At 44.9% G+C, this 13651-nt stretch overlaps 1 protein-coding gene across 1 annotated transcript in view; it reads right to left on the reverse strand.

The window, feature by feature from the left end:
- LOC124022422 (disintegrin and metalloproteinase domain-containing protein 12-like) overlaps nt 1-13651 on the reverse strand; it is a gene marked incomplete at its 3' end in the record, with an annotated part of 46998 nt that overhangs the window by 19810 nt on the left and 13537 nt on the right. Inside the window, exons 3-4 of the mRNA XM_046337353.1 lie at nt 11120-11196; nt 8650-8848 (exon numbers count right to left, since the gene is read on the reverse strand). Coding sequence (XP_046193309.1) covers nt 8650-8848; nt 11120-11196 — 276 coding nt within the window. The remainder of the gene's footprint in view (nt 1-8649; nt 8849-11119; nt 11197-13651) is intronic.

Raw genomic sequence — 13651 nt, forward strand, 5'->3', positions numbered from 1 at the left:
TGCACTATATTTAACCAGAGACCCTGATTCCCCACTATATTTAACCAGAGACCTACTCACAACCCTCTTTATCCCTCCTGCCAACCCACTGCCACCCTCCTGCCACCCCAACAACACCCTCCTGTCTAATCCGCCTGCTCTGAAACACAGGCCTAAACAAGGACAGACAGGCTACTCTGAGAGACAGGCCGAAACCAGGACAGACAGGCTACTCTGAGAGACAGGCCTAAACCAGGACAGACAGACTACTCTGAGAGACAGGCAGAAACCAGGACAGACAGGCTACTCTGAGAGACAGGCCTAAACCAGGACAGACAGGCTACTCTGAGAGACAGGCCTAAACCAGGACAGACAGGCTACTCTGAGAGACAGGCCTAAACCAGGACAGACAGTCTACTCTGAGAGACAGGCCTAAACCAGGACAGACAGGCTACTCTGAGAGACAGGCCTAAACCAGGACAGACAGACTACTCTGTGAGACAGGCCTAAACCAGGACAGACAGTCTACTCTGAGAGACAGGCCTAAACCAGGACAGACAGTCTACTCTGAGAGACAGGCCTAAACCAGGACAGACAGGCTACTCTGAGAGACAGGCCTACGCCAGGACAGACAGCCTACTCTGAGAGACAGGCCTAAACCAGGACAGACAGGCTACTCTGAGAGACAGGCCTAAACCAGGACAGACAGGCTACTCTGAGAGACAGGCCTAAACCAGGACAGACAGTCTACTCTGTGAGACAGGCCTAAACCAGGACAGACAGGCTACTCTGAGAGACAGGCCTAAACCAGGACAGACAGTCTACTCTGTGAGACAGGCCTAAACCAGGACAGACAGGCTACTCTGAGAGACAGACCTAAACCAGGACAGACAGGCTACTCTGAGAGACAGGCCTAAACCAGGACAGACAGTCTACTCTGTGAGACAGGCCTAAACAAGGACAGACAGGCTACTCTGAGAGACAGGCCGAAACCAGGACAGACAGGCTACTCTGAGAGACAGGCCTAAACCAGGACAGACAGACTACTCTGAGAGACAGGCAGAAACCAGGACAGACAGGCTACTCTGAGAGACAGGCCTAAACCAGGACAGACAGACTACTCTGACAGACAGGCCTACGCCAGGACAGACAGGCTACTCTGAGAGACAGGCCGAAACCAGGACAGACAGGCTACTCTGAGAGACAGGCCTAAACCAGGACAGACAGGCTACTCTGAGAGACAGGCAGAAACCAGGACAGACAGACTACTCTGTGAGACAGGCCTACGCCAGGACAGACAGACTACTCTGAGAGACAGGCCTAAACCAGGACAGACAGACTACTCTGAGAGACAGGCCTAAACCAGGACAGACAGGCTACTCTGACAGACAGGCCTACGCCAGGACAGACAGGCTACTCTGAGAGACAGGCCTAAACCAGGACAGACAGGCTACTCTGAGAGACAGGCCTAAACCAGGACAGACAGGCTACTCTGAGAGACAGGCCTAAACCAGGACAGACAGGCTACTCTGAGAGACAGGCCTAAACCAGGACAGACAGACTACTCTGTGAGACAGGCCTACGCCAGGACAGACAGGCTACTCTGAGAGACAGGCCTACGCCAGGACAGACAGGCTACTCTGAGATACAGGCCTAAACCAGGACAGACAGTCTACTCTGAGAGACAGGCCTAAACCAGGACAGACAGGCTACTCTGAGAGACAGGCCTAAACCAGGACAGACAGGCTACTCTGTGAGACAGGCCTAAACCAGGACAGACAGACTACTCTGTGAGACAGGCCTAAACCAGGACAGACAGTCTACTCTGAGAGACAGGCCTAAACCAGGACAGACAGTCTACTCTGAGAGACAGGCCTAAACCAGGACAGACAGGCTACTCTGAGAGACAGGCCTAAACCAGGACAGACAGGCTACTCTGAGAGACAGGCCTAAACCAGGACAGACAGTCTACTCTGAGAGACAGGCCTAAACCAGGACAGACAGGCTACTCTGAGAGACAGGCCTAAACCAGGACAGACAGACTACTCTGTGAGACAGGCCTAAACCAGGACTGACAGTCTACTCTGAGAGACAGGCCTAAACCAGGACAGACAGTCTACTCTGAGAGACAGGCCTAAACCAGGACAGACAGGCTACTCTGAGAGACAGGCCTACGCCAGGACAGACAGCCTACTCTGAGAGACAGGCCTAAACCAGGACAGACAGGCTACTCTGAGAGACAGGCCTAAACCAGGACAGACAGTCTACTCTGAGAGACAGGCCTAAACCAGGACAGACAGTCTACTCTGTGAGACAGGCCTAAACCAGGACAGACAGGCTACTCTGAGAGACAGGCCTAAACCAGGACAGACAGTCTACTCTGTGAGACAGGCCTAAACCAGGACAGACAGGCTACTCTGAGAGACAGACCTAAACCAGGACAGACAGGCTACTCTGAGAGACAGGCCTAAACCAGGACAGACAGACTACTCTGAGAGACAGGCCTAAACCAGGACAGACAGTCTACTCTGAGAGACAGGCCTAAACCAGGACAGACAGTCTACTCTGTGAGACAGGCCTAAACCAGGACAGACAGACTACTCTGTGAGACAGGCCTAAACCAGGACAGACAGTCTACTCTGTGAGACAGGCCTAAACCAGGACAGACAGTCTACTCTGTGAGACAGGCCTACGCCAGGACAGACAGTCTACTCTGTGAGACCAGAAGTCCCCACAAGAATAGTAAACAAACAAGAATGTACCAACTGGGGACATTTTGTTCGTCCCCACAAGGTCAAATGCTATTTCTAGGGGGTTTAGGGTTAAGGTTAGAATTACATAAAGAGTTAGGATTAGGAGTGTGTGTGTGTGTGTGTGTGTGTGTGTGTGTGTGTGTGTGTGTGTGTGTGTGTGTGTGTGTGTGTGTGTGTGTGTGTGTGTGTGTGTGTGTGTGTGTGTGTGTGTGTGTGTGTGTGTGTGTGTGTGTGTGTGTGATTGTGCTCTCTCCCGTTGCAAGCCTTCTAAAACCTGGGTTTCTGATGCTATTATGTATTGGCCAATTAGAGTCTTTGATGCCACAGGCCACCACTTCGGAGCAGGAGCTGTTTCAAGGACAGCTGCGTACAGAACCATTAGGAATCTATTCTATTCTACAGCTGAATACAGAACTATTAGGAATCTATTCTATTCTACAGCTGAATACAGAACAATTAGGAATCTATTCTATTCTATTCTACAGCTGAATACAGAACAATTAGGAATCTATTCTATTCTATTCTACAGCTGCATACAGAACAATCAGGAATCTATTCTATTCTACAGCTGAATACAGAACAATTAGGAATCTATTCTATTCTACAGCTGAATACAGAACCAGTAGGAATCTATTCTACTCTACAGCTGCATACGGAACTATTAGGAATCTATTCTATTCTATTCTACAGCTGCATACAGAACTATTAGGAATCTATTATATTCTATTCTACAGCTGAATACAGAACTATTAGGAATCTATTCTATTCTATTCTACAGCTGAATACAGAACTATTAGGAATCTATTCTATTCTATTCTACAACTGAATACAGAACTATTACGAATCTATTCTATTCTATTCTACAACTGAATACAGAACTATTAGGAATCTATTCTATTCTATTCTACAGCTGCATACAGAACTATTAGGAATCTATTATATTCTATTCTACAGCTGAATACAGAACTATTAGGAATCTATTCTATTCTATTCTACAGCTGAATACAGAACTATTAGGAATCTATTCTATTCTATTCTACAACTGAATACAGAACTATTAGGAATCTATTCTATTCTACAACTGAATACAGAACTATTAGGAATCTATTCTATTCTATTCTACAGCTGCATACAGAACCATTAGGAATCTATTCTATTCTACAGCTGAATACAGAACTATTAGGAATCTATTCTATTCTACAGCTGAATACAGAACAATTAGGAATCTATTATATTCTACAGCTGAATACAGAACCATTGGGAATCTATTATATTCGATTCTATTCTACAGCTGCATTAGGAACTATTAGGAATCTATTCTATTCTATTGTATTCTACAGCTGCATACGGACATATTTCAGAGGCACTTAAATCCACAGCTAATATTCTAGTCGTCATTCTTTTCCAGTCCAGTGATAAAACAGAGGACAAAGTCAAAACAGCTTTAAATCACAGGGACAAATCCCAGACACGTGTTACATTTGGTACCTGATCTCATACCTAACCCCCTTCCTCAGCCTCTCCCACCCTCCCTCTCTCCTCCCTTCTCAGACGGTACAGGACACTACAGTATCTCTCTGTCGGGGTCCCTCCCTCTCTCCTCCCTTCTCAGACGGTACAGGACACTAAGGTATCTCTCAGTAGGTGTCCCTCTGTCCTCCCATCTCAGACGGTACAGGACACTAAGGTATCTCTCAGTAGGTGTCCCTCTCTCCTCCCTTCTCAGACGGTACAGGACACTCCGGTATCTCTCAGTAGGTGTCCCTCTCTCCTCCCTTCTCAGACGGTACAGGACACTAAGGTATCTCTCAGTAGGTGTCCCACTCTCCTCCCTTCTCAGACGGTACAGGACACTACGGTATCTCTCTGTCGGGGTCCCTCCCTCTGTCCTCCCATCTCAGACGGTACAGGACACTACGGTATCTCTCTGTCAGGGTCCCTCCCTCTCAGACGGTACAGGACACTACAGTATTTCTCTGTCGGTGTCCCTCCCTCTCAGACGGTACAGGACACTACAGTATTTCTCTGTGGGTGTCCCTCCCTCTCAGACGGTACAGGACACTACAGTATTTCTCTGTGGGTGTCCCTCCCTCTCAGACGGTACAGGACACTACAGTATTTCTCTGTGGGTGTCCCTCCCTCTCAGACGGTACAGGACACTACAGTATTTCTCTGTGGGTGTCCCTCCCTCTCAGACGGTACAGGACACTACAGTATTTCTCTGTCGGTGTCCCTCCCTCTCTCCTCCCATCTCAGACAGTACAGGACACTACAGTATTTCTCTGTCCTAGAGTGTAACATAGATATTCAGACAGTACAGGACACTACAGTATCTCCTCCCATCTCAGATACAGTACAGGACACTACAGTATCTCTCTGCCGGCGTCTCCTAGAGATAGGTAACATAGATATTCAGACAGTACAGGACACTACAGTATCTCTCTGCCGGCGTCTCCTAGAGATAGGTAACATAGATATTCAGACGGATGCAGTCGTCATGACAACGTCCGTGTCACACGTTAATTAAATTGGGGGGCACGTTAAACAACATGTATGGAACCGGCGAATGGCGTCACCCCAGTAACACATAGTGGTGTTCAAAGGAGCGCATTTACTCTCCTACCACACAACTCAAACGAACCAAACAGAATGAACCAAACAGAATGAACCAAACAGAATGAACCACACAGAATGAACCACACAGAATGAACCACACAGAATGAACCACACAGAATGAACCACACAGAATGAACCAAACAGAATGAACCAAACAGAATGAACCAAACAGAACCAAACAGAATGAACCAAACAGAATGAACCAAACAGAATGAACCAAACAGAATGAACCAAACAGAACCAAACAGAATGAACCAAACAGAATGAACCAAACAGAATGAACCAAACAGAACCAAACAGAATGAACCAAACAGAATGAACCACACAGAATGAACCACACAGAATGAACCAAACAGAATGAACCAAACAGAATGAACCAAACAGAACCAAACAGAATGAACCAAACAGAATGAACCAAACAGAATGAACCAAACAGAATGAACCAAACAGAATGAACCAAACATAATGAACTAAACAGAATGAACCAAACAGAACCAAACAGAATGAACCAAACAGAATGAACCAAACAGAATGAACCAAACAGAATGAACCAAACAGAATGAACCAAACAGAACCAAACAGAATGAACCAAACAGAATGAACTAAACAGAATGAACCAAACAGAATGAACCAAACAGAACCAAACAGAATGAACCAAACAGAATGAACCAAACAGAATGAACCAAACAGAATGAACCAAACAGAATGAACCAAACAGAATGAACCAAACAGAATGAACCAAACAGAATGAACCAAACAGAATGAACCAAACAGAATGAACCAAACAGAATGAACCAAACATAATGAACCAAACAGAACCAAACATAATGAACCAAACAGAACCAAACAGAATGAACCAAACAGAATGAACCAAACAGAACCAAACAGAATGAACCAAACAGAATGAACCAAACAGAATGAACCAAACAGAATGAACCAAACAGAACCAAACAGAATGAACCAAACAGAATGAACCAAACAGAATGAACCAAACAGAATGAACCAAACAGAATGAACCAAACATAATGAACCAAACAGAATGAACCAAACAGAATGAACCAAACAGAATGAACCAAACAGAATGAACCAAACATAATGAACCAAACAGAATGAACCAAACAGAATGAACCAAACAGAATGAACCAAACAGAATGAACCAAACAGAATGAACCAAACAGAATGAACCAAACAGAATGAACCAAACAGAATGAATAATATAATAATAATAATATATGCCATTTAGCAGACGCTTTTATCCAAAGCGACTTAAAGTCATGTGTGCATACATTCTACGTATGGGTGGTCCCGGGGATCGAACCCACTACCCTGGCGTTACAAGCGCCATGCTCTACCAACTGAGCTACAGAAGGACTCAAACAGAATGAACCAAACAGAATGAACCAAACAGAATGAACCAAACAGAATGAACCAAACAGAATGAACCAAACAGAATGAACCAAACAGAACCAAACAGAATGAACCAAACAGAATGACCCAAACAGAACCAAACAGAATGAACCAAACAGAATGAACCAAACAGAATGAACCAAACAGAATGAACCAAACAGAATGAACCAAACAGAACCAAACAGAATGAACCAAACAGAATGAACCAAACAGAATGAACCAAACAGAATGAACCAAACAGAATGAACCAAACAGAACCAAACAGAATGAACCAAACAGAATGAACCAAACAGAACCAAACAGAATGAACCAAACAGAATGAACCAAACAGAATGAACCAAACAGAATGAACCAAACAGAACCAAACAGAATGAACCAAACAGAATGAACCAAACAGAATGAACCAAACAGAACCAAACAGAATGAACCAAACAGAATGAACCAAACAGAACCAAACAGAATGAACCAAACAGAATGAACCAAACTTAATGAACCCAACAGAATGAACCAAACAGAATGAACCAAACAGAACCAAACAGAATGAACCAAACAGAATGAACCAAACAGAATGAACCAAACAGAATGAACCAAACAGAATGAACCAAACAGAATGAACCAAACAGAATGAACCAAACAGAATGAACCAAGTCTCTAACTCGTGAGTGTGACTATGATTCTGTTCACCGAAACACATTTTCAGTCTGGTCTCTAGAGAAAGGAAATAACCGCATTTTGTGTGAAAACCGATTATCCCAAAATATCTTTAAATAAACATTTTCCTGACTGAACACGGTTCGATCTAGAACCAGTAGCTCACTGCTAACACAGTAGCTGTAGAGTAATATAGCAGTGCATTATAATGCTTCTAGGATGAAACGGCAGACGCCATAAGAGGCACAGAAAGTGCTATTCTAAAACATGGCCTAATGGCAGATGAAACAGTGTTTCGGGAGGAGCAGGGGGCATAAACCCACATCGTCACAGTCCCAAATAGCAACCCTACTCCTCATGGGCCCTGGTCAAAAGCAGTGCACTGTAGAGGGAATAGGGTGCCATTTGGTATTCAGTTATCAAGAGTACTTGATGAGCATAAATCCACATCGTATCTCCACTGACTGAGGTTTGATCTGAAGACCTCCTAGTCTCTACTGACTGAGGTTTGATCTGAAGACCTCCTAGTCTCTACTGACTGAGGTTTGATCTGAAGACCTCCTAGTCTCTACTGACTGAGGTTTGATCTGAAGACCTCCTATTCTCTACTGACTGAGATTTGATCTGAAGACCTCCTAGTCTCTACTGACTGAGGTTTGATCCGAAGACCTCCTAGTCTCTACTGACTGAGGTTTGAGCTGAAGACCTCCTAGTCTCCACTGACTGAGGTTTGATCTGAAGACCTCCTAGTCTCTACTGACTAAGGTTTGATCTGAAGACCTCCTAGTCTCTACTGACTGAGGTTTGATCTGAAGACCTCCTAGTCTCTACCGACTGAGGTTTGATCTGAAGACCTCCTAGTCTCTACTGACTGAGGTTTGATCCGAAGACCTCCTAGTCTCTACTGACTGAGGTTTGATCTGGATCCCTCCTAGTCTCTATCTGTAGATGGATGTAAAGACAACGTTAGTGTTTTCCTAGAGGATTCTAGAAGATCTCTAACCCATTCCAGATATATTTATATACATATCCACTGTCTTTGACCCCAAGTCTCAAGAGCTAAACATGGATTCATAGCTTAATAACATAAGAGACTACGGCTGTGTTTACACAAGAAGCCCAATTCTGATATTTTGCCTATATATTGGCAAAAGATTCTGATCTGATTGATCAAAAGACCAATTAGTGGCAAAAGATCAGAATTGGGGCGGCCTGTGTATGGTATTCCATGTATGCTGCTTACCCTGGTGCTGAAGGCTCCGAAGGGGCTGTCTGATTGGCTGTTCTGGGTGTCTCCATGAACCAGAGATATGTTGAAGCCATGGCCACACGAGCCAGGTGTGAGGTTGAGCTGTTCTGACCGGTAGATCCTGTGGGATCCACTGGAGGGATCAGTTGACGGCTCCAACACGTAGGATCTGTTTTCTAGTGAGATGAAGCCACTGGGAATACAAGAGTGATATTGATGAATCAATCAATCGATCATCAATCAATGAAGTAGAAGAATGTTTGTTAAATGTCTGTCATGATGGTTTTTTTCTACAGAATGTTGGACAATGGATCTCTTATTTTTATTTTAACCTTTATTTGACTTGGCAAGTCAGTTAAGAACAAATTCTTATTTTCAAAGACAGTGGGGTTAACTGCCTTGTTCAGGGACAGAATGACAGAGTTGTACCTTGTCAGCTCGGGGATTTGATCTTGCAACCCTTCAGGTTACTAGTCCAGCGCTCTAACCACTAGGCTACGCTGCCGCCCCAACTGAGGTGCTTTGTGGGTAACACTACTTTTACCTCGTCGATAAAGTCTCACTGTGGAAACAAATCGAGAGGCAGACATTTGGCTTAATAAGAAATATAGTAATATCCTCCCCGGTGGTTTCTCATTCTCCGTCTGTCCGTGATGAGAGTCTCTTATTTCTCACCGTCAACTTTTCTCACACTAATAAAAACAGCCCTGGTGATTTAAAGTGACGTCTTCGTCCACTGAAACTGGGCCAAAACTCTGAGTTTTTATCAACCTCTTGACAACACTAATAACCACATAAACTTAACATTAAAAAACGCTCCCAAAGCCAGACTATAGCTGCCAACTAAAAACCCCGAAACAATTTGTCTTGGCCGTCGCGTCAGGCAGCATAGCACTCGTCAAACTAAGCCCTCTGCATCTGTCTATGCAGAAACAGGTTGTAGAGGGGCAGAAATATGAGTGGCCTGTGAGGGTCTTGCATCACAAACGGCACCCTATTCCCTATATAGTGCACTACTCTTAACAAGAACCCTATGGAGCTCTGGTTAAAAGTAGTGCACTACATAGGGAATTAGGGTACCAATTGGGAATGCACTCAAGGGCTTAACAATTACCCCTATCACTCCTTAGAGGAGGAAAACTGTTGGCACGTTTTGGGAACGACATTCCTGATGATGTCCAGAAAAATGAGCAGACTCGTTACTCCTACTTGACATGTGTGAACGCTGAACGGTTCTTTTTCCCGCTTTGCATGTCTTCACTGTGTTAAAGACTTGTATTACTCTGACTGTAGATCGTTGTCTTGAATCAATTAACACAGGGATACATTTACATTTTACATTCATCACTGATACCCCGACTACACCACTTGTGTCGCGTGCGCCAGCGTTACAAAATAAATTTAGAAATCTATGTTATTCAATTATTGCACCCACACTGCTGGCGCACGCCAACGAGCGTCTGTGTTGCCAAGGGCTAAAATAGAAGTCCTTTCTATTTCTGACGCAGATCACGCTGCAAGTCCTGCCTCTCCCATCTCCTCATTGGTTATTAAAAGCAGGTACCCACTTGCCATCTCCTCATTGGTTATACCCACGTGGGTGACTGAAAGACAAACTGTTTTGCCGGTTGTCGTGGTAATACTAAGAAAGTGTAGATGCCAATCACCATATAAGTTCAAAGATAAAAAAGCCTAGAAGGAGTAGAGATGACTAGAAATGATTCGGTTGACCGTTTTATGTGTTGATTAATTAGCGGAGTAGAGGACCTTGTGCATTTCAGGTAAGATAACAACTCAATGTTTAACGTTGTATCCCAGGACAAATTAGCTAGCAACAGCAAGGTAGCTAAATAAGACAAATTAGCTAGCAAGTGCAAGCTAGCTAAATAAGACAAATTAGCTAGCAAGTGAAAGCTAGCTAAATAAGACAAATTAGCTAGCAAGTGCAAGCTAGCTAAATTGCCATAACGTTAAATGTTTACTGTTTTTCGACCTGTCCCCAAATTAATGTAATTGGTTCAGAGTTTGTTTTGATATTTTAACCTGCGTGTCGTGATCTCGTCTCGGGGGACAAAATATATTTATGCATGATGGCGCACGATGGCGCACACACGCAGCCGGTTTGGTTTTCGTGTAAGGTGTGTTTATATGGTAACTCTGTTAATCTTTAGTTTCAGAGAGAAACAGAGAACAACAACATTGATGATGAGCCCGTTGCTTCAGGCTAATCTAACTGCTTGGCTAATCGGGCACTGGAGCGTTGAGGTTCATTAGACCATGGGGTAATGTCATGACAATACAACAGGAGGCCCACTGACACACACACACACACACACACACACACACACACACACACACACACACACACACACACACACACACACACACACACACACACACACACACACACACACACACACACACACACACACACACACACACACACACACACACACACACTCACCTGAGACCTGAGCAGGTACTGAGGGTGACGTCAGAATAGATGTGTCCCTGCACCATTCCATGGTAATAGCAGTTCGTCTGAGAAGAGAGTTTATCATACTGTTAGGACAAGGCCAGACTGTCAGGGTAGGTAGGAGGAGCAGGATGGTAGGGCAGAGAGTTTAACATACTGTTAGGACAAGGCTTGGCTGTCAGGGTAGGTAGGAGGGGTAGGATGGTAGGACAGAGAGTTTAACATACTGTTAGGACAAGGCCAGACTGTCAGGGTAGGTAGGAGGGACAGGATGGTAGGACAGCGGAGGAAGTATCTGGTTTGGAGGAAAATACAGCTTCTGTCTATGGTCCAGACCCAGGCCATCTATGGTCCAGACCCAGGCCATCTATGGTCCAGACCCAGGCCATCTATGGTCCAGACCCAGGCCATCTATGGTCCAGACCCAGGCCATCTATGGTCCAGACCCAGGCCATCTCCTGTGGTACCTATGGTCCAGACCCAGGCCATCTCCTGTGGTACCTATGGTCCAGACCCAGGCACTTCCTCCCTGACTACTTCACTGCTGCACAGTAAAACATGGACATGTGGTTTCTCCACCTCTCCCTTCTCCAAATATAAACCTGTGTACATTTCAGGATTCGTCTTTACTCCTTTCCAAGGTGGTTGTTGTTCACATGCTGCTGATTCCACATGTTCAGCCGGATCAGTTTTCTCAGAGAGACCCGTCATGTAAATATTGGTCCTTTACCATGGAACTGGGAAGTTCCAGAAGACCAGATCTTAGTCCTCTCTACAAAGCTTCTACTCCAGCCTTCTAGGATGTTCCAGAAGACCCAGACCTTAGTCCTCTCTCCAAAGCTTCTACTCTGCCTTCTAGGATGTTCCAGAAGACCAGACCTTAGTCCTCTCTCCAAAGCTTCTACTCTGCTTTCAGGATGTTCCAGAAGACCAGACCTTAGTCCTCTCCAAAGCTTCTACTCTGCCTTCTAGGATGTTCCAGAAGACCAGACCTTAGTCCTCTCTACAAAGCTTCTACTCTGCCTTCTATGATGTTCTAGAAGGCCAGTCCTCCCTACAAAGCTTCTACTCTGCTTTCTAGGATGTTCCAGAAGACCAGACCTTAGTCCTCTCAACAAAGTTTCTACTCTGCCTTCTAGGATGTTACAGAAGACCAGACCTTAGTCCTCTCTCCAAAGCTTCTACTCTACCTTCTACGATGTTCCAGAAGGCCAGACCTTAGTCCTCTCTCCAAAGCTTCTACTCTGCCTTCTAGAATGTTCCAGAAGGCCAGGCCTTAGTCCTCTCTCCAAAGCTTCAACTCTGCTTTCTGGGATGTTCCAGAAGGCCAGACCTCTTAACTTAGTCCTCTCTCCAAAGCTTCTACTCTGCCTTCTAGGATGTTCCAGAAGAACAGACCTTAGTCCTCTCTCCAAAGCTTCTACTCTGCCTTCTACGATGTTCCAGAAGGCCAGGCCTTAGTCCTCTCTCCAAAGCTTCTACTCTGCTTTCTAGGATGTTCCAGAAGACCAGACCTTAGTCCCCTCTACAAAGCTTCTACTCTGCCTTCTACGATGTTCTAGAAGGTGTGTCTTAGTCCTCTCTCCAAAGCTTCTACTCTACCTTCTACGATGTCCCAGAAGGCCAGAACTTAGTCCTCTCTCCAAAGCTTCTACTCTGCTTTCTAGGATGTTCCAGAAGGCCAGACCTCTTAACTTAGTCCTCTCTCCAAAGCTTCTACTCTGCCTTCTAGGATGTTCCAGAAGACCAGACCTTAGTCCTCTCTCCAAAGCTTCTACTCTACCTTCTAGGATGTTCTAGAAGACCAGACCTTAGTCCTCTCTCGAAAAGCTTCTACTCTGCTTTCTGTCTTCCATGAACATTTACAATAATTTTCCTGCACACAATTGTCCTTCCCTGTCATCCGTACTTCAGCCTGAAGTATTCTGACGTGTATATCGACGTCTAAGTGTTGGCCCAGTCCTCAACTACACGCTAGTCCATACAGAGTCCTGCCAGACACATCTTGGCCCCCGAAACGGTACCCTATTCCCTATTTAGTGCACTAATTTTGACCAGTCCCTTATGAACCCTGGTCAAAAGTAGTGCACTAATTTTGACCAGTCCCTTATGAACCCTGGTCAAAAGTAGTGCACTAAATCCAGAATAGGGCTCCGGTTGGGACATAAACACACCCTCTCCAGGTGTATGTAAAAGAAGAAGCGCCATTACATTAGATGAAGCTACAGCGTGTAGCAGAGGGAAGCAGGGTCAGATCTAGTACAGAACAGAACCCTGCATTAATACTATGACCTCATGTTCCATTGATGATGTCAGAACTGGATGGATATCATGTGTTGGGGGGGTATGATTCTTTCTGCTTCCCAGTCTGGTCTTTACCATTCAGAGGTCAGAGATGGATGGTAATTTGACACCTGACCTGCTTTAAATTGAAACTACAGATGTAATTTGACACCTGACCTGCTTTAAATGGAAACTACAGATGTAATTTGACACCTGACCTGATTTAAATGGAAACTA

The sequence above is a fragment of the Oncorhynchus gorbuscha genome, unplaced genomic scaffold, assembly GCF_021184085.1.
Source record: "Oncorhynchus gorbuscha isolate QuinsamMale2020 ecotype Even-year unplaced genomic scaffold, OgorEven_v1.0 Un_scaffold_1380, whole genome shotgun sequence".
Lineage (NCBI taxonomy): Eukaryota > Metazoa > Chordata > Actinopteri > Salmoniformes > Salmonidae > Oncorhynchus > Oncorhynchus gorbuscha.